The 22052-nt window shown below is 38.1% G+C and overlaps 1 protein-coding gene across 1 annotated transcript; it reads left to right on the plus strand.

The window, feature by feature from the left end:
* Positions 1 to 2377: 2377 nt before the first annotated feature.
* Positions 2378 to 20726, plus strand: LOC125785895 (glutathione S-transferase LANCL1-like). The gene is made up of 11 exons (XM_049470097.1): positions 2378 to 2496; positions 5615 to 5712; positions 7087 to 7204; positions 9769 to 9976; positions 10385 to 10532; positions 10725 to 10871; positions 11653 to 11835; positions 15464 to 15640; positions 16813 to 16885; positions 18822 to 18910; positions 20067 to 20726. Exons 2-10 carry the CDS (start codon positions 5626 to 5628, stop codon positions 18896 to 18898), a joined length of 1218 nt encoding a protein of 405 aa, XP_049326054.1. The 5' UTR covers positions 2378 to 2496; positions 5615 to 5625; the 3' UTR covers positions 18899 to 18910; positions 20067 to 20726.
* Positions 20727 to 22052: the final 1326 nt, after the last annotated feature.

The following is a 22052-nucleotide window of genomic DNA, read 5'->3' on the forward strand; positions in this document are numbered from 1 at the left end:
ACTGCCCACTCGTGCCAGTCTCTGGTGCTTTGGTGTTTTTATTTATCCTCGGCCGAATGCGTCAGTGGACCTCAGTCATCGTCCAGATGGAGGAAAGTCCATCTCCATGACAACAATCATTCAGTCCCCTAATAAATAATAACATTCTGAAAAGTGCACGATTCACTCCCTAAAGCTACATATTCCCTATGTAGTGCACTATGCAGGACATTAAAACCATGCAGCCAACTCCCGATGTATCTTGGCTCCCTACTCCCTATGTAGTGCACTATGCAAAGCATAAAAACAATGTTGTCTACTCCCTATGTAGTGCACTATGTAGGGTATAGTACATGGATCCCTACTATCTAGGGAAAGCATATGTACAGCATAAAATCCCTATGTAGTGCACTATGTAGGGCAGTAATCTTGGCCCCCTACTCCCTATATAGTGCACTATGCAAAACATAAAATCCATGCAGCCTACTCCCTATGTAGTGCACTATATAGAGCCATAATATTGGCTCCAGTTTTTCTATGTATTGCACTATGTAGGGTATAGTACATTGATCCCTACTCTCTAGGGAAAGTATATAGAGCATAAAATCCCTATGTAGTGCACTATGCAGAGCTACAATCTTGGCTCCCTACTCCCTATTAAGTGCACTATGTAGGGCAGGAATCTTGGCTCCTTACTTCCTATGTAGTGCACTTAAGTAGAGCATGAAATCTATGCTCCCTACTTCCCATGAAGTGCACTATGTACAGCAGGAATCTTGGCTCCCTACTCCCTATGTAGTGCACTATGAAGAGCAGGATTCTTGGCTCCTCACTCCCTATGTAGTGCACTATATCGAGCAGTGATCTTCACTCCCTGTAGTGCACTATATATGGTATAGTACATAAATCCCCACTTCCTATGTAGTGCACTATGTAAAGCAGGAACCTTGGCTCCCTACTCCCTATGTAGTGCACTATGCAGAGCATAAAAACCATGTGGCCTACTCCCTATGTAGTGCACTATGTAGGGCAGTAATCTTGGCCCCCTACTCCATATATAGTGCATTATGCATAGCAAGAAAACCATGTGGCCTTCTCCCTATGTAGTGCACTATGTAGGGCAGTAATCTTGGCCCCCTACTCCATATATAGTGCATTATGCATAGAAAGAAAACCATGTGGCCTACTCCCTATGTAGTGAACTATGTAGGGCAGTAATCTTGGCCCCCTACTCCCTATAAAGTGCACTACGCAAAACATAAAATTCAAGTAGCCTACTCCCTATGTAGTTCACTATGAAGAGCAGGATTCATGGCTCCTCACTCACTATGTAGTGCACTATATCGAGCAGGAATCTTGGCTTCCTACTCCATATGTAGTGCCATATGCAGAGCATGAAAACCATATAGAGCCTATATAGAGCATGAAAACTATGCGAACTACTCCCTATGTAGTGCACTATATAAAGCAGTAACCTTGACTCCCAGTTATGCACTATATATGGTACAGTACATGAATGCAACCTCCCTATGTAGTGCACTATATAAAGCAGTAATCTTGACTCCCTGTTATGCACTATATATGGTATAGTACATAAATGCAACCTCCCTATGTAGTGCACTATGTAAAGCAGGGATCTTGTCTCCTTACTTCCTATGTAGTGCACTGTGCAAAGCATGCAAACCTTACTGCATACCCCCTATTTAGTGCACTATATATAGAGCAGGAAATTAAGGCTCTCCACTCCATATACAGTGCACCATATAGAGCATAAAATCAGTACCACAACTCACTGTGTGGTGGACTTAATAAAGCATTATATAAAGACTCTATACTTCCTATTTACTGCACTATATAGGGCATATAATCAAGGTTCCTACTCTTTATCTATTTGACAAAATATAGCATGAAATAGTAGGTATGTACAACATAAAACATAACTCCCTACTCCCTATAAACTTAATTATGTAAAGCATGAAATCAGGCTTGCTGCTCCCTATACACCACACCATGTAGAGCATAAAATCAATGTTTTTATGTTTTTGCACCCTTTATAGTGCATTATGTGAAGCACAAAATCAATGCTCCCTTCTCCCTGTGTAGTGCACTGTGTAGAGTACACAACATGGATTCTTAATTCCTATCTACTTATGCATCTAAAAAAAAAAAATAATAATAATAATAATAATAATAATAATAATAATAATAATAATAATAATAATAATAATAATAATACAATTACAGGCAATAAAAAAACTAAAATCAGTGAATAATATATTATATAATATATAATAATATATAATAATATATATATATATATAATATATTATAATATATTACTGAAAATAACTTCTCAGTGATACTGTAATTTATAGAGATGCCCCAGTATTGGTGAATAAGGTGAGCTGGTGCAGGGCGTGTTCCGGCCGGCGGGGGACAGTAGTGAGTGATCGGCAGTGAGAGGAGAGCGGGCTGGAGAGGAGCAGAAGAAGACTGAATAATAACAGCGCTGCTGGGGTGAGAAATGAATTATTATAAACTCTTTATTTATTATCTGATTATCCGCGATCCCCCCGCCGCGCAGCGCTCAGAGCCGGGCAGAGAGCTGCAGCGGCCCGCGGGAAGCAGCGGCCTAAACCGCGGGTCTCACCAGAAACTGATTTATTACATTTAAGTTATATATATTTATATACATTTATACACATTTATATACAGAACAGCTGCTCCTACAACACCATATACAATCAAACACGGCCATCGCAGCCATTTACAGCTCATTTACATAATCCTACAGCTCTCGCTGCGCTTCTGCATCCATATACAGGCCCACAGTTATATACTGCACTTAATAGGGAGCCTAATATAGCCTGCCTGTTCTCTAGCCTAATTAGTGCACTATATAGGTAGCAGGCTATATTAGGCTCCATAGTGCACTATATAGGGAACAACAGTGCTTTATTTAATGCCCTACATAGGATCCCTAGTTAGTGAACTATATAGAGAACATAATGTAGCCGGCCTGTACTATTTAAGGCATTAATTAAAGCACTGTTGTTCCCTATATAGTGCACTAACTAGGGAGATTAATACATCCTACCCGTTCCCTACATAGTGCACTTTGTAGGGCATTAAATAAGGCACTGTTGCTCCATATATAATGCTAGATTAGGGAGTCTAGGGGTAGCAGGCTATATTAGGCTCCATAGTGCACTATATAGGGAACAACAGTGTTTTATTTAATGCCATACATAGTGCACTATATATGGAACAGACAGGGTATATTAGGCTCCCTAGTTAGTGCACTAAATATGAAACAGGCAGGGTATATTAGGCTCCCTAGTTAGTGCACTATATAGAGAACATAATATAGCCGGCCTGTACTATTTAAGGCATTAATTAAAACACTATTGTTCCCTATATAGTGCACTAACAAAGGGCCTCTAATATACCCTGCCTTTTCCCTATATACTGCACTATTTAGAGAATTAAATAAAGCACTGTTATTCCCTATATAGTGCACTAACTAGGGAGTCTAATATACCCTGCCTGTTCCCTATATAGTGCACTTTGTAGGGCATTAAATAAAGCACTGTTGCTCCATATATAATGCACTAAATAGGGAGTCTAATATACCCTGTTTCCTATTTAATGCAATAAATAGGGAGTCTAATATACTCTGTTCCCTATATAATGCACTAAATAGGGAGCCTAATATAGCCTGCCTCTTCCCCAGCCTAATTAGTGCACTACATAGGTAGCAGGCTATATTAGGCTTCATAGTGCAATATATAGAGAACAACAGTGCTTTATTTAATGCCCTAGATAGTGCACTATATATGAAACAGACAGGGTATATTAGGTCACTAGTTAGTGCACTATATAGAGAACATATTGTAGCCAGCCTGTAGTATTTAAGGCATTAATTAAAACACTATTGTTCCCTTTATAGTGCACTTACAAGGGACGCTAATATACCCTGCCTGTTCCCTATATAGTGCACTTTGTAGGGCATTAAATAAAGCACTGTTGCTTCATATATAATGTACTAACTAGGGAGTCTAATATACCCTGTTTCCTATTTAATGCAATAAATAGGGAGTCTAATATACTCTGTTCCCTATATAATGCACTAAATAGGGAGCCTAAGCCTGCCTGTTCCCTAGCGTAATTAGTGCACTATATAGGTAGCAGGCTATATTAGGCTCCATAGTGCAATATATAGAGAACAACAGTGCTTTATTTAGTGCCCTACATAGTGCACTATATATGAAACAGACAGGGTATATTAGGCTCCCTAGTTAGTGCACTATATAAAGAACATAATGTAGCCGGCCTGTACTCTTTAAGGCATTAATTAAAGCAGTATTGTTCCCTATATAGTGCACTAACAAAGGGCCTCTAATATACCCTGCCTGTTCCCTACATAGTGCACTATTTAGAGCATTAAATAAAGCACTGTTTCTCCATATATAATGCACTAACTAGGGAGTCTAATATACCCTGTTTCCTATTTAATGCAATAAATAGGGAACCTAATATACCCTGTGCCATTAATAGTGGGCTAAATAGGGGGCCTAATATAGCCTGCCTGTTCCCAAGGCTAATTAGTGCACTATATAGGTAGCAGGCTATTTATTTAGAGCATTAAATAAAGCTTTATTGTTCTCTATATATTGCACAATTCGGGGCAATTATTAAAGCAGTTCTGTTCCCTATTTGGTGCACTTTGTAGGTCATTAAATAAAGCACTGCTGTTCCCTACAACAAGGGAGCCTAATATAGTCTGCTTTTTCCCTATATAGTGCAGTAACCAGGGAGTCTAATATACCATGTTCCCTATATAGTGTACTAAGTATGGAGCCTAATATACACAGCCTTTTCCCTATATATATTTAGAGCATTAAGTAAAGCCTTATTGTTTCCTATATATTGCACAATGTAAGTCAGTAAAGAAAGCACTGCTGTTCCTTATATAGTGCACTATGTAGGGCGTTAGGTAAAGCACTGTTGTTCCCTATATAGTGCACAAACAAGGAAGCCTAATGAAGCCTATACTGCAGTGTACAGGTCATTAAATAAAGCTGTATTATTCTCTATATTGTGTGATATTTAGGGAATGCATAGTGCACTGTACCGGTCACAACATAAAGCCTTATTGTTGCATATTTAATGCACAATTAATGTGACAAAGTAAACCCTCATTATTACCTATGTAGGGCATAAATATTAAAGCTTTATTATTTAATATCTAAATAATGGAATTATAAACTAGGGAAAGCCTTTTCATATTTTTCTTTTAATGCATATAAAACTCTGATCCTCTAATCATTTCTTTGCATGGTGTTTTGTTCAGTGCATGTATTCTCCTATATATTGCACTTACCAGTATGACCTGAAGCCTTATTAATATTTAAAAATAAACCCTGATCAGTAGCCATGTAGTGCTGTATCTAGGGCATGATCATTCCCTATATAATGCACTATTAATAGTATGAAATAAAGGCTTTTAATTCCCTATATATTGCTCTATCCTAAGCTTGAAATTAAGCTTTATTGTTATGATCTTTATAGAGATATGAAATAAAGCCTGGTTCTGTGCAGTGTAATATGTTTTTGTCTTGTTATTTTCCTGCAGATTTGTGAAAGATGTCGGAGCCGAGAGCGTATAAGAACCCGTATCCGGACTACAGCGGTCCCGAGAGCGTGCAGGGAATATTCGACGCTCATGGCAGAGTAAGTTACACACTCAGGCCCACGTTACCTACATGATACAGTTTACACAGTTTAATGTACAGTGTCCTCCAAATGTATTGGAACAGAGAGACCAATCCCTTTGTTTCTGCTGTAGACTGAAAACATATGAATTTGACATTAAAATATTTATATATGAGACGAAAGATCAGAATTTTTACCATTTATTTTCAGATATTTACACCTGAATCTTATATAAAGTTCAAAACATACTGTAGCACCTTCTGTCTGAACCAGTTTCAGATTTTGGTTTTATCTGTGCAGACTGTTAGCATTTATAGTTAGAGGAGTGACCAACATCAAAACCAGAGAGCTGAGAGAGTCTATGTGTGAAAAACAAGCAACTGTGAAGCTGAGAGAAGATGAAATAATCAATCAGAACCATTAGAGCACTAATATTATTCATATCCAGAACAACTGTATGGAATGTCCTGAAGAAGAAAGTCGTCACTGGTGTACTAAGTATCAGGTGATTAACAGGTAGACCAAGGGAAACCACAGCAGTTGATGAAACAGAAACATTGTGAGTTCTGTAAAGTAAAAAACCCAAAGAACTCCAATGAATCAAAGTACAGAGGCTTCACCAGCAGATGAAGACCACAATTAAGCCTATAGACTGTTTTTGGACAAATGAGACAAAGATCAACCTTTACCAATGTGATGGAAAGACTAGAGTTTGGAGAAAGAAAGGATCGACCTCACTGTTCCAATACTTTTGAAGTGCAGTGTTTAAACTTTGTTACAGCTCTGGAAAAAAATAAGAGAGCACTTAAAAATGATGATTTTCTTTGATTTTACCAAATTGAAAACCTCTGGAATATAATCAAGAGGAAGATGGATGATCCCAAGCCATCAAACCAAACTGAACTGCTCTTGAATTTTTGCACCAGGAGTAAAGCAGCATAAAGTTATCCAAAAGCAGTGTGTAAGCCTGGTGGAGAACGAGAACATGATGCCAAGATGCATGAAAAAACTGTGATTAAAAACCAACCAGGGTTATTCCACCAAATATTGATTTCTGAACTCTTAAAACTTTATGAATATGAATTTGTTTTGTTTTTTTTTTGCATTATTTGAGACCTGAAAGCTGTTTTTTGCATCTTTTCTTTTGTTATTTTAGCCATTTCTCATTTAAGCAAATAAATGCTTTTGTATGACAATATTTTTATTTGGAATTTGGGAGAAATGTTGTCTGTAGTTTATAGAATAAAACAACAATACCTATAAATAGCAAAATCAGAGGAACTGATTCAGAAAATGATTCAGTAGTCTCTTAATTTTGTTCCGGATCTGTATGTCAGAAAGTACAGTATGTAAAACAGTATGTAAATGTATATTCTGTGGATGTAATTGCAGTTGACGGCCGCGTTTGCTGGGCGTATCAGCAGTAAGATCAGCGAGCTGCTGGCGGTGATGGAGAACGGGCTGAAGAGTGCCGACCCGAGAGACTGCACAGGCTACACAGGCTGGGCAGGTAAAGGAAAGACTTCGTTTTCCTGATAATTCAGAGTTTTTTTTACGTTTACATTGATGTGTATTTGATTGATTTGATTGCAGACAGTATGAACCCAAGATAATTCATGTTTTATCTGCTCATCTTTTAACGGTTTATCGTTTCATTTATTAATGTACATCCATTCCTGCATTTCAGGCCTGAAACACTTTCCAAACAAAGTTGGGACGCCGGCAATTTAGGGCTAGTAAACAGGTAACACGGGCAAGAGATTACTCCATAAACCTTTAAACGAAAGTCCAACAAGTCCAAACGTCAGGTTCTGTTCTGGTATGAGGGGAGGGAGGGAGGGAGGGGAGGGAGGGGGGGGGGGCGTGTCAGTCCACTAATGTGATGCAGCAATAGTTAAGGCATTAAGGCTGTATTAGGCTCCCTAGTTAGTGCACTATATAGAGAACAGCCAGGCCATATTAGACTCCCTAACGAGTGCACCATATAGGGAATAAAAAAAGCTTTATTTAACTCTCTAAAAGTAATTTTTTTGGAGCAACATATACAGTTACCGTATTTTTCGCACTATAAGGTCCAATAAAAATCCTTTCATTTTTTTCGTCTTATGTATAAATGTTAACAGTCAGGTTGCAAGGAGCAGTAAAGCTAGAGGTGAGCATTATTGCCCTGTAGCCTGCTTCTAACCCCAGATAGCACTGCTGGAGCAGCATTAGCATTAGCCACTAACCGTTAAAGTTAGCTCTTTTTCTATTCAGAAGTAAAAAATTATTGGCCTGTAGTCTGCTCCTGACTGGGATAGCACTGCTGGAGCAGCATTAGCATTGGCTGCTAACTGCGCAAGCCTTTTTGCTATTCAGAAGTGGGTTTTATCGGCCTTTAGCCTGCTCCTAACCCTGGATATCACTGCTGGAGCAGCATTAGCATTAGCTGCTAACCGTTAAAGCTAGCTTTTTATCAACCTGCATATTTACAGTGTTAAAACAAGCTACTTGGTATGAACCACTAGCTAATATTGCCCTGGCAGTGTAGCTCAGTGTCGTGTAAAAAAAGACCAGACAATAGACTTTCATTGATAGTGTACCTTATTTAACAGTGCGGCTTATAGTGCGAAAAATACAGTTAGGCCCATAAATATTTGGATAGTGATGAAGTCTTCATAGTTTGGGATCTGCATGCCTCCACACTGGATTTAAAATGAAACAAGACAATGCTAATCCACATGCTGCACAAGTTACAGTGTTAGACTGTGGAAGAGGAAGAGGATACGGGTGCAGGACTGACCTGTTCTCTGTGATCAGCTGTTACAGAAAGAATGAGATAAAATTAAACCTGAAACACTTCAGCACCGGTAGAGCTGGGTATTGAAATTCAATACCAAAAAAAATACAGACAGAAATGTCTCAATACTACAGCCGTTTTTGATACTTTGCATGAAGAATCGAAGCGCCCTGATGCACGCAAACTCTCTCCCTAACTCTCACTCGCAGTCACTCGCACTGTCTCTCCTTCTCTCGCTCTCTCTCGCTCTCTCTCGCACTGTTACTCACCCACGCTGTCCCTCTCACACTGTCTCTCACTCTCTTGTGCTGTGTCTCACTCACTCTTGTGCTCTCTCACGCTGTCTCGTTCTCTCGCGCTGTCTTTCGCTCTCTTGTGCTGTCTCTAACTTACTCACACTGTCTCTCCCTCTCTTACACTATCGCTCGCTTTCTGACACTGTCTCTTGCTGTCTGTTTCATACTCTCTCGCGCTGTTGCTTGCCATCTCTTGCTGTCTCTCGCTCACTTGCGCTGTCTCTTGCTCACTCGCTCGGTCTCTCGCTCACTTGCACTGTCTCTCACTCTCCATTGTCTCACTCACTTAAGCTGTCTCTCCCTCTGTCGTGCTGTCTCTCGCTGTCTATTTCACATTCTTTCGTGCTGACTCTTGCTCTCTCGCGCTGTCTCTCACTCTCTCACTCACTCGCTCTGTCTGTTTCTCGCTCTGTCCCTTGTCCTCTTGCTCACTAACTCTGTTTCTTGCTTACTTGTGCTGTCTCTCCCTCTCTCTCGCTGTCTGTCTCTCTTTCATGCTGTCTGTCCTTCTCTCTCGCTGTCTGTCCCCTTCGCTGTCTGTCTCTCTCTCGCGCTGTCTGTCCTTCACGCACGCTGTCTGTCCCACACTCACACTGTCTGTCCCTCACTTGCGCTGTCTCACTCACTCAAGCTGTCTCTCCCTCTCTCGTGCTGGCTCTCCCTCACTCACTCTGTCTCCCTCTCTCTCTTGCACTCTCCAATTTTGAAAAAGGTATCAAAAAAAGTATAATTTGGGAATTGGTATCAAATGCAATGTATCGTATCAGTATTAAATATTTTAAAACGATACCCAGCTCTAATCAGGTGGTATCATCATCAGTGCCACAATGTCATGTGTTGTGAGAAGGAATGGCAATGATATAAAGTGGTATCTTGAGTTCATAATGTTTATTTTATTTATTTGAATTTTCTATTCTGCCACAACGTTTTGTGATTTGGAAATCTTTAAAAGTAAGAGGTTTATGAGTTTTATCCATCAGAAGATCTCTCCCTCCACAGGTATCGCTCTGCTGTACCTGCACCTCCACACGGTGTACGGAGACCCGGCCTTCCTGCAGAGGGCGTTCGACCACGTCAGCCGCAGCCTGAAGTGTCTGACCGGGAGCCGGGTCACGTTCCTGTGCGGGGACGTCGGGCCCCTCGCCGTGGCTGCTGTGGTGTACCATCGCCTGCAGAGGCCCCAGGAGGCAGAGGAGTGTATCAACAGGTCGGCGGTCATAAATCCTTAAATGTTGTTCTGGGTTCTTTTGTGGATGAGGACCTCCTGGATGAGTTGTTCATGCCCTTTTGGAGTAATTTCGGTAGAACAGCCTTGGTCACTCCTGGGAAGGTTCACCAGTTTCATGTTTTTTCTCCATTAGTGAATAATAGTAGCTCTCACTGTGGTTCTCTGGAGTCCCAAAGCTTTAGAAATGACTTTGTAACCTTTTCCAGACTGATGGGTGATTTGAACTTTTGTTAAATTTCTTCAGATCCGGGTATAATGTGTTGCTTTTTGAGATCTATTATCTGTCTATAAACATTTAGACAGACAGTAGATGTATATTTATATGTGTTGCTCCTGTGCTAGAGAGATGGTTAATAACCCCGCAGTGTTTGGTGTTTGTGTTGTCAGGGTGCTGCAGATGCACAGGACCGTGGTGAAGAGCACCGGAAACTTACCCAACGAGCTTCTGTACGGCCGAGTGGGCTACCTCTACTCCCTCATCTTCATCAACCAGCAGCTTCAGCAGGAGGTCATCCCCGCCCAGTACATCCAACAGGTACACCAGCACTCAACTAACACGGCCTCAGGCTCTCTCTCTTTAAATTTCTCCTTATTTCTGTCTCTATCAGACTTCTATATCATTAAAGAGCTGTTTAACTTGGGCAAAAGAGACAAATACTGTATTTTTCGCACTAAAAGGAGTACTTAAAATCCTTTAATTTTCCCCAAAATTATCATTTTATTTCAGGTCTGTGATACGGTCTTGGCTTCGGGTCACAATCTGTCTCAGAGGATGAGGATTGTAGAGCAGAGCCCGCTGATGTACGAGTGGTACCAGGAGCAGTACGTGGGTGCTGCCCACGGCCTGACGGGCATCTACTACTACCTCATGCAGGTAAACCTCCTGAACACCTGAATTTAATATATCAGTAATTGTGAGGTAGTGCACCTCCTGGTGAGAGACGAGCTGTAATGTAATGTATCAGTAATTGTAAGGTAGTGTACCTCCTGGTGAGAGATGAGCTGTAATGTAATGTATCAGTAATTGTGAGGTAGTGTACCTTCTGGTGAGAGATGGTAATGTGAGGTAGTGTACCTCCTGGGGAGAGACGAGCTGTACTGTAATATATCAGTAATTGTGAGGTAGTGTACATTCTGGTGAGAGATGATAATTGTGAGGTAGTGTACCTTCTGGTGAGAGATGGTAATGTGAGGTAGTGAAGCTCCTGGTGAGAGACGAGCTGTACTGTAATGTATCAGTAATTGTGAGGTAGTGTACATTCTGGTGAGAGATGATAATTGTGAGGTAGTGTACCTTCTGGTGAGAGATGGTAATTGTGAGGTAGTGAACCTCCTGGTGAGAGATGGTAATTTGAGGTACTAAACCTCCTGGTGAGAGAAGTAATTTGAGGTAGTGAACCTCCTGGTGAGAGACGAGCTGTACTATAATGTATTAGTAATTGTGAGGTAGTGAACCTCCTGGTGAGAGATGGTAATTTGAGGTAGTGAACCTCCTGGTGAGAGATGGTAATTTGAGGTAGTGTACCTCCTGGTGAGAGATGGTAATTTGAGGTAGTGTACCTCCTGGTGAGTGATGGTAATTTGAGGTAGTGAACCTCCTGGTGAGAGATGGTAATTGTGAGGTATTATATGGAGGTGGTCTCTTCTCTCCGCAGCCCGGCTTCATGACGGATGAGGGCAGGTTGTTGGCGCTGGTGAAGCCCAGCGTGGACTTCGTGTGTCGGCTAAAGTTTCCCACGGGGAACTACCCCCCGTGCGTCGGAGACGAGCGTGACCTGCTGGTGCACTGGTGCCACGGCGCTCCTGGAATTATCTACATGCTGCTGCAAGCCTATAAGGTACAATCACCATATATACACAGTACCAGTTAAAAAACACCATAGAAACCACCATCAATAACATAGCAACTACCTAGCAACTGCTTTGTAGCAAAATAGCAACCACGATAAAGACCATAGCAACTCTTTAGCATTTACCTAGCAACCAATTAGTAGTTAAATAGCAACCACAATGAAAACCATAGCAACACATTAGCAAGCAACTGTCTAGCAACAGCTTAGCAACCATTTTAGTAACAGCATAGCAACCCCTATGGATACCATAGCAACTCCTTAGCAACCACCTATCAACAACTTTGTAACACCATGGTAACCACCACGGATATCATATTAACACCTTTCCAACCAATTACCAACACTGTATCAACCACTTAGCAACACCATAGCAACCATGTTGGATGCCATAGCAACCAACTAGCAATACTTTAGTAACCACATAGCAACAACCTAGCAACACCGTAGCAACCACCACAAATAGCATAGCAACACCATAGCAACCACCATGGATGCCATAGCAACACCTTAGCAACCATATAGCAACACCATAGCAACCACCGTGGATACCACAGGAAGCATTTAGCAACCATCTAGCAACAACTTTACAATTGCAACAATAGCAACCAACAAGGAACACCATAGAAACCACCATTAATAGCAAAGCAAGACCTTAGCAACCACATATAACATAATAGCGACCACTATAGATAGCATAGCAACACCTTAGCAAACACCTAGGAACACTATAGCAACCACAACAAAAAGCATAGTAACACCTTAGCAACCACCTAGCAAATCATTAGGTAAGCTGCCCAGCCATTCTATATTTCCTTTAAGAAATGCACATTTTTAGTCATTATTGTAAGAAATTGTCCATTATATATAGATGATATACTACCACAATAATATTAATGCTATTTTAAATAGAATTGAAGGTATTTAGGTATGAATACTGTTGAGGCATAGGGATTAAAATACAAACACACTTTTTAATATCTTAAATAAAGTAAAGCTTTAAAAAAATTAATAATAAAATCTGCACGTCCATATATTGTACAATTAACCGATGGCGTAATTATCGTGACAGTCCTTCCCTGTACAGTTTAATCAGAGCTGTTTAATCAGACTGTAACTATTGTAAATGATGGGGTTTTGGAGACACCTAGTGGCAGCCAGCGGTAGTGCAGCACTGCTGAACTGGGGTTCATATAAACTGGGATTTCTCTACAGAAGGACTATTTTTCCTCACAGCTTCCTGCATGTACTCCTCCGCCAGGTATGATTGTATGTTTGTTTTAGGCCGGACCTGAGTTTAAGGTGTCATATATTGTATTTGTATGCATATAATATAGTTTATTTAAGTTTGGAAGCTTCTAGAGCAGGGGTGTCCAAACTTTTTTTTGTTGGGGGCCAGAAGGAGAAATGTATAGGAAGTCACGGGCCACACTCCGTAATAAAACAAATAATGAAATATACCACTTTAAATAATACTTTTTTCCTGATTATTTCATTTACACATCATTTTACCTGACTAACTATCTTTATCTTTGACAGTGTTGTGTAAACTAAGATTTTTCAAATTGATGTTTAATTTCATGATGTCTCTTAATATTAAACTCCTTAATTACGGCAACTTTTAGACACCTTGGCCCGTTTTTCTGCGCTAGAAATGCGCACCCTCTCCGCTATTAGACTCTTTGGCCTATTTTTCTGCGCAAGAAATTAGTGATGGGACGATACATTTTTTTCAGCTCCGATCCGATACCGATATAAAACTGATATAAGATTGCCGATACCGATACAAATACCGATACTTTTAGTTTAATTAACGTTAAATAATGAGGCTGAAACAGACCACACAGCCCTTTTAAGAGTATCCACAGGTGCATTTAATGTAAATGCATTCAAAAGTCATTTATTTGACACACTTCATATGCAATTACACAATAGTTTCCTTTCAAATAAAATGTTTGAATTTTTATTAAATATTAAAAAAAGTAAAATATTAAATACGTTAAATATTAAATTCAGCGCATTTTTTGCAACGGTTGTGCAGGAGACTTTTATTTTGACAGGTAGCATAGAGGATTAGCTGCAATAGCTAACGGCTAACTGGCGATGCTAACTGTATTTCCGAGCTAAATTAATCACTGTTTTTTAATAACAGACTGATTTCTTAGTGCTGGTTAGGGTTGGTAGGATCTGTGGTTTGATATTAGATGTGGATTATGGCTGTAGTTCACTTAAGATAGTTATTTATTACATTCACAATGCCGGAATGATTTTGCTAGCTAGGCTAACAGACTGCAGATCTTAATGGAGATGGCTAACGGCTAAGTGGCAATGCTAACTGTATTTCCGAACTAAATTAATGACTGTTTTTTAATAACAGATGGGTGTGTTTGTGCTGGTTAGTGTTTGTAGATGCTGTGGTTTTATAGGATATGTGGATTATGAATATAGTTTACTCCAGTCTGTAGTTATAATACCTTCACAACACCGGAATGCAGCTGCTGTCAGTTCGGTGCTAGCTAGGCTAACAGACTGCTGGTGTTAATCTGTTTACCTCTCAGACGCTGACTTTACGTGTACCGTTCTGCTGTACAGCGTTTCCAAAGTGAAAACTCTCCAGATAATGGACTTTTTTTGTAGATAAACAGCTAAAGTTACTCAGTCAGCCGCAGACTGAAGCTGCTGGGGGTTCAGGGTAAACTGTTAAACTGGAATCCTGATCAGGGATGCGTTTTGTGTTAACGTTATGGCGGGTTTATTGTTCAGCTCAAGCTTTGGACTGGAATATGGATCGGTAAGTGGATCGGCAGCACCTGCCCGATATCCGATTCGTCGGATTACGTCAATATCGGCCCCGATACCGATATTGTATCGGATCGGTCCCATCTCTACTAGAAATGCACACTCTCTCCACTTTTACACTCTTTGTCCTGTTTTTCTGCCCTAGAAATGCACACCCTCTCCGCTTTTAGACTCTTTGGCCCGTTTTTCTGCGCTAGAAATGCGCACTCTCTCTGCTTTTACACTCTTTGGCCTGTTTTTCTGCCCTAGAAATGTGCACCCTCTCCGCTTTAAGACTCTTTCCCCGTTTTTCTGCGCTAGAAATGCGCACTCTCTCTGCTTTTAGATTTTTTGGCCCGTTTTTCTGCGCTAGAAATGCGCACCCTCTCCACTTTTACACTCTTTGGCCTGTTTTTCTGCCCTAGAAATGTGCACCCTCTCCACTTTTACACTCTTTGGCCTGTTTTTCTGCCCTAGAAATGTGCACCCTCTCCGCTTTAAGACTCTTTCCCCGTTTTTCTGAGCTAGAAATGTGCACCCTCTCCGCTTTAAGACTCTTTGGCCCGTTTTTCTGCGCTAGAAATGTGCACTCTCTCTGCTTTTAGACTCTTTGGCCTGTTTTTCTGCGCTAGAAATGCGCACCCTCTCCGCTTTTACACTCTTTTGCCCGTTTCTGACACCTAGCGTTCAAACTTTGAATCTCATATTATAAAAACCTGCTTAACAGCGACTAACTTTCATTCTATTTCAAAAATACCTCGCAGTTTAGACACCCCTGTTCTAGAGCTTGTTAAACTCTTGAGATGGTGATCCGGTGTCCTGTCTCTCACCTGTGCAGGTGTTTGGGGTGCAGCAGTATCTGGAGGACGCAGTGCGCTGTGGGGAGGTGGTCTGGCAGAGGGGTCTGCTGAAGAAGGGCTACGGCCTGTGCCACGGAGCCGCGGGCAACGCCTACTGCTTCCTGTCCCTCTACAAACTCACCCAGGACCCCAAGTACCTGTACAGGACCTGCATGGTGAGTGAGATTAAAATAAAAAAAAGTTTGCGCACCCTGATAATTTTTATGATTTTCCTTTAGAAATCTGTGGTTGTTCAGATCAACAGTTATATATAGTTATATACAGAGGTGGAAAGTTACTAATTACATTTACTCATGTTACTGTAATTGAGTAGATTTTATGAGTAATTTGTCATATTTAAAGTAGTTTTCATAGGTAATTTTACTTATACTTAAGTTCATTTTGACACAAGTAATTTACTTCACTACATTGGAAATCTTCCCATTACTGAGTAAAACATGAAATGCTGGGAAAAAAACAAATTGTCTGAATTAAAAAAAAAATGAGTTTTGTTCTCCATGGCAGCGCAGCTGAACTTTTCCCAGCAGTGTTTATTATTACAGTTAGCGGGAGAGACACTGTGTAAATCAGCTGTGTAGCCTGGGGCCTGTGTGCGCGGCTCGGGGGAACCGGTGTTAAGTTATGGTACCTATCAATATCAGTGCTTCTGTACGGCACTGCGCATGCTCCGACCAACAGTTTTTTTTGGTATGATTTCATGTTTTTAATGATAATTAAATAATGTTTTTATTGGGAACATTAAACAATTTGCTTGAATAAAAAAACAACATGTAAATAGCGGTTAAAGCATAGAAAAAGTAAAAAAAAAAAATGAACTGTAAAACTATGAAATACGGTTTATAGTCGCCTATATTTACCATAACCTTTTAACAGTAAAGAAAAAAAAAATGGATCATAGAAACAATGGATCATAAACATGGCTATAGTGTGTTATGCATTTTTATAAATATGTATAGCCATGTTTATAATGCCTTATGAATGCTAATAAAGATGACATTCATGAAAGTATTACCGAACATGTTTTTATTGTTTTAAGAATTACAGTTTTGTATACTTAACTTAGTTTACTTAACTTAACTTAGTTTACTTAACTTAACTTAGTTTACTTAACTTAACTTAGTTTACTTAACTTAACTAGTTAGCCCCTCTGCTCAATTAGAAGGGAAGCATGGCGACACCCCTGTTCCTTACTAGTGTAGCATAACGCACCTTATAATCCAGTGCATCTAATAGTGTGAAACATACAGTTGTCTTACAGTCTGAGCTCAGGTATTACAGGATATCTGGTGCGTGAGGCATGATGGGAAATGGTGTTTTCTGTGGTTAGTTTGCAGACTGGTGCATGAACTATGGGAAACATGGCTGCCGGACTCCGGACACACCTTTCTCTCTCTTTGAAGGTAAGTATTGTTTATTGTACACTGGATTTTTTTAATCACTACTGTTTCATGAGTATGCTAAAATGATGTACACAAAACTGTAATAACTATAATAACTGTAAAATACTTTGGTACCACTTTTCAGCTCAATTTTGCAACCTAATTAATAACCATTAATAAACTCCTTTATAAACCATTCATAAGGTAGTCTTCTTTTAAGGTGGTACTGAAACAATTTTTGGTACCACTTTAAAATAAGACTACCTTTATAAAGGGTTTATAAATGGTTTAGTTTATTAATGGTTACTAATTAGGTTGTAAATGCCTTAAAAATCATTAATAATCAGTTATAACACATACATAGAAATGTACGTAGACCTGTTGTTTGCCAAATAGTGAACAAATAGTGAACAGCCAAATAACTGATAATTAATGATTTTTAAGGCATTTACAAACTAATTAATAACCATTAATAAACTAATTGTAAACCACTTATTAACCCTTTATAAAGGTAGTCTTATTTTAAGGTGGTACTGAAACAATTGTTTTATTGTTTTTAGTACTGTTTAATTGTTTGTCCTAGGACTAGGCCATACATATAAAAAAATAATAAATAAATAAATAAATATTTCTATAATAATAATAATAATACTTTTGTCTTTAAACAAAAATACAATCTTATATTCAGGATAAAAAAACAAGGCACATCTAGATATCAATAATCAATCAGTCAATGAATCAATCAACCTTTATTTTCACTCAGAAATTACATTGAGGGTGAGGCTCATTTTCAATAAATCCGAGTACTCATAGTAGACAGAGATTAAAAGAGAAGGTAAACTATTAATTTTAAATCAGCTAAAATCAGTCAAGTAATCAGTAATGGTAAATGTACAAATAAAAAATCTTTAAAAAATATCAATCAAGATAAAAGTATAATAAAAGAATGTAATATGATAACCTTGATAATTGAGTATTTAATAAGTAAGAAAATGGTCAAAAATTAAAAGTATAAAATAAATGATACGCAATATACAGATTTAAGTTTAAAATACCTAAATGAATCCAGAAATAGAAATCAATCAACCATCAATCATTGATATCATCATGTATTTCTTAATATATCAGAGTACTGATAAGTAGACAGAGATTACAAGACAAAAGTAAATTATTAGTATTAAATCAGCTAAAATCAGTGATCAATCAAGGTAAATGTACACATTTTTTTTAAAACATCAATCAAGATAAAATAATAATAAAAGAAGGTATGATAAAATTGATTTGATAAAATAGTATTTAATAATTAAGAAAAAGATAAAAAAAAATAATGTGTAAAATAAATCTAAAGCTAAATCACAAGTAAAACCAGTAATAGAGAAAAAATAGATTTATATAAATATAAACAGAGAAAAGGTAAAATTACAAAATTATATGTTAACTTCACTTAATATTTTTTACATAAAAAGTTTACACACCCAACAAAATAGTAAAAAAGTTCAAAAAAGTGAAATAACATAAGCAAAATGTGAAATGTCTAATAAAAGTAAAAAAAAAAATAAATAATAATAATAATAAGAAGAAGAAGAAGTACCAGTCAAAAGTTTGGACATGCTTTCTCATTCATTGTTTTTTTTTTTCTTTCTTTTTTTTACATTTTGATATTGAAGACTATATTAAAGCTACACAGAAGATAATCCAGAATTATTTAGACAACAAAAAGTGTTCAACAATAAAATAGATATATTAATAAAATAAATCAATAAAAATATTTATTTATTTAATTAAAATATATATCAAATAAAAAAAGTAAAGATAAACATTGAATAAGAAGAGGTGTGCATGCATTTGACTGGTACTGTATCTGAATAAACTCTTTATTTAACATTAGGTTTTTTAATATTCTGATAGTCCTACTTTAAAAGCTCTTCTTTCTCTCATTTCTTCATCTTAACTCTAGGAATGGCTGGAACGATCTACTTCCTCGCTGATCTGCTGCAGCCGCTGGCTGCCAAGTTCCCAGCGTTTGAGGTGTAAAAAGAGAACAAGGTAAACTTTCATTCATTAAAACCAACGACTGTATAAATCATGGACATTTTGTCATTTTGTTAAATTCAAAATTAAGCAGTTGTCCTGTATTATGCATTTTACACATGATGGATAAAAACAATGTATATAAAGCTATTGCGTAATAAAAACAATACAGCAGAAGTAACAAATCTAACAAAATAAGTAACACATCTCAAACAATTTGAATATCATTTAAAAGGGTTTATTTCTTTTATTGTTGATGATTTTGGATTACAGACAATGAAAACCCAAAAATCAGTGTCTCAGAAAATTAGAACATTATATAAGGTCCACTGTGTTATATCAAGTCTAAAGTCCCAGAAAATGCTTCCCTCTGCTACTGACAACTTTTATGGAGATGCGGATTTCATTTTCCAGCAGGACTTGGCACACTGCCCACACTGCTAAAAGTACCAATTGGTCCTATATAATATTCTAATTATCTAAAACAATGATTTTTGGGATTTGATTGGCTGTAAGCCATACTCATCATCAATAAAAGAAATACTCTGTGTGTAGTACATCTATATAATATATGAGTTTCACATTTTTAACTGAATTACTGAAATAAAGTAACTTTTAAATGATATTCTCATTTGAGATGCACTAAAAAAAACATTTGAGATCACTTAAAATGATGAGTTTCTTTGATTTTACCAAATTAAAAAAAACCTCGAATATAATCAAGAGGAAGATGGATGATCACAAGCCATCAAACCAAACTGAACTGCTTGAATTTTTTATTTTTTTTGCACCAGGAGTGTAAAGCATAAAGTTATCCAAAAGCAGTGTGTAAATCTGGTGGAGGAGAACATGATGCCAAGATGCATTAAAAAAAATGATGCTGTGATTAAAAAACAACCAGGATTATTCCACCAAATATTGATTATTTCTGAACTCTTAAAACTTTATGAATATGAACTATGAAAAATATGTTTTCTTTGCATATTTTTTTTGTTATTTCAGCCATTTCTTATTTTCTGCAAATAAATGCTTTAAATGACAATATTTTTATTTGGAATTTGGGAGAAAATGTTCATTTTACTCAAACATAAACCTATAAATAGCAAAATCAGAGAAACTGATTCAGATTCATTGTTTTCTGCAGTTATTGATCTTCTCTGTTGTATCTCAGGTCCGCCGCCACAGGTCACTGGTACTGTGAAGCACCAGCTGATCAGATGGTATTAAGTAGTGCTTTGCAACAAAAAGCCTGAAGCCTGGATCTGGAGCATCGCTAACTTCAGAACTGTGACACTCTAAACCGCTCTCCATTCTACTTCTTCTGCATGCCTCCAGTTCACGGGAACTTCACGTCTTACTGGAACCGCCAAACCGCTGGGGTTTTAACGGGGTGGTAAGCACTTACTGTTGCACTTAATGTTGGGCGTAGGTCTTTGTAACGGATAGTTTATTGATATATATCAGTTGTTTTCAGTAAAACAGACGAGTGTTATTTTTGTATTAGTGCCATCCCTGCTTCCTCTTTACCGATCCTCTCACAGTAAACGTACTTTTGTGTTGGCGTTAACGTAACTTCGTAACTTTGCTTTGCACTAAGACCGCCGAGGTCTTTATCTGGACCAGGCGTCGCTTGATGATCATAATTGACTTTAGAGGACTCGTAACTCAGCGCAACGCAACGCAGTGCTAGCTGTTTGTCACAATAGTTAAAAGAACTTGTTTCTAATGTTCCTCTACGGGGTTTTTCCTTTTTTCTTTTGCGTTCTTTCTTTCCTTCTACCAATGCTGTTCACTTTCATCTGCTCAGTAATAAACTGTAAAGTGAGAAGAAGTCGTATGATGTTTGTTCTTTATTCTGACTAATTCTTGAATTATTGTGTTCTTGTTTCAAAGGGATTCTATGAACTAAACAGGGCTGTGTATTGGTAAGAAATTGGCAATACGATATGATATATACAGCTCTCAAACATTTAAAGAAAGCACTTAAAAATTATGAGTTTCTTCAAGTTTCTTTGATTTTACCGATTTGAAAACATCTGGAATATAATCAAGAGGAAGATGGATGATCACAATCCATCAAACCAAACTGAACTCCTTGAATTTTTGGCATAAAGTTTTCCAAAAGCGGTGTGTAAGACTGGTGGAGGAAGAGAACATGATGCCAAGATGCATGAAAAAAACTGTGATTAAAAACCAACCAGGTTATTCCACCAAATATTGATTTCTGAACTCTTAAAACTTGTTTTCTTTGAACTCGTTTTCTTTACTTTGGAAAGTAATGGTGGAAAAATGGCTGCAGCCGTTTAAACATTAATGGCTGTGTGTTGAGTTATTTTAAGGGAAACAGGATATTTACAGTTATACAAGCTGTACACTGACTACTTTACATAATAATAATTGTATTAAAGTGTAATATCTTTATGAAAAGAGCTGAGTTGTCAACATATTATACCAGCTCAATAACGTTAAAAGGATCTTTGGAAATCTTTGGTTCATCACACTGCTGCTGCTGCTGCATTATTACAGGACTCCATTAGGAACCTTTACAGTTTTATTGCGATTTTCAAAATGTAATCATGATTTTACATACAGAAATTTTATCTTTTTAATCTAAAATATCTGAGAACGCTACTCATTTCTGAAGTGTTTAACCGACATTTTCTAAACATTCTGCCGAGGACTGAGCTCATACCGGAAAAAGTTCCAGGGGAGTAAAGCAAACAATAATACTCTAATTTGAGTTGAGTTGGGTTTGGGGGGGATTTTAATCTAAAAATCTAAAATTATTATTTAAAGCCATAATAGTCCAGAACTATTCTGTACGTCAAGGGTCGGCAAAAAAAGCAATAAAAAGCTTCTCTCTGGTGAGCTTTTGTTTACATTCCTCCCCTGTCTCTCTCTCTCTCTTTCTGTTGCGCTCGGCGTGACTTTAGTTTCCTCCCATTCTCGTTTTTCCCTTCTCCCTATCTCCCTAGGGCGTTTTTTCCCGGCTATGTCCCAATTCACTAGCTGGCGCAGCGGTAGTGTATTGGAGTGCGACCCTGACGACACGGGTTGGATCCCGTGTGAGGAGCAGTGTGTTTATTTATTCATTTATTTTTCCTTCCATCTTGGGTTTACCTGCTTTGAGATCAACTGTTCTGCAATTGGGTTCAAC

The sequence above is a fragment of the Astyanax mexicanus genome, chromosome 21, assembly GCF_023375975.1.
Source record: "Astyanax mexicanus isolate ESR-SI-001 chromosome 21, AstMex3_surface, whole genome shotgun sequence".
Classification (NCBI taxonomy): domain Eukaryota; kingdom Metazoa; phylum Chordata; class Actinopteri; order Characiformes; family Acestrorhamphidae; genus Astyanax; species Astyanax mexicanus.

Bases quoted from the DNA above. Each gene is read 5' to 3' on its own strand.
- LOC125785895 (XM_049470097.1), top strand. From the start codon at position 5,626: ATGTCGGAGCCGAGAGCGTATAAGAACCCGTATCCGGACTACAGCGGT. The intron at 7,205-9,768 runs GTAAAGGAAAGA...CTCCCTCCACAG, and splicing joins AGGCTACACAGGCTGGGCAG to GTATCGCTCTGCTGTACCTG. The intron at 16,886-18,821 runs GTAAGTATTGTT...TCTTAACTCTAG, and splicing joins ACCTTTCTCTCTCTTTGAAG to GAATGGCTGGAACGATCTAC.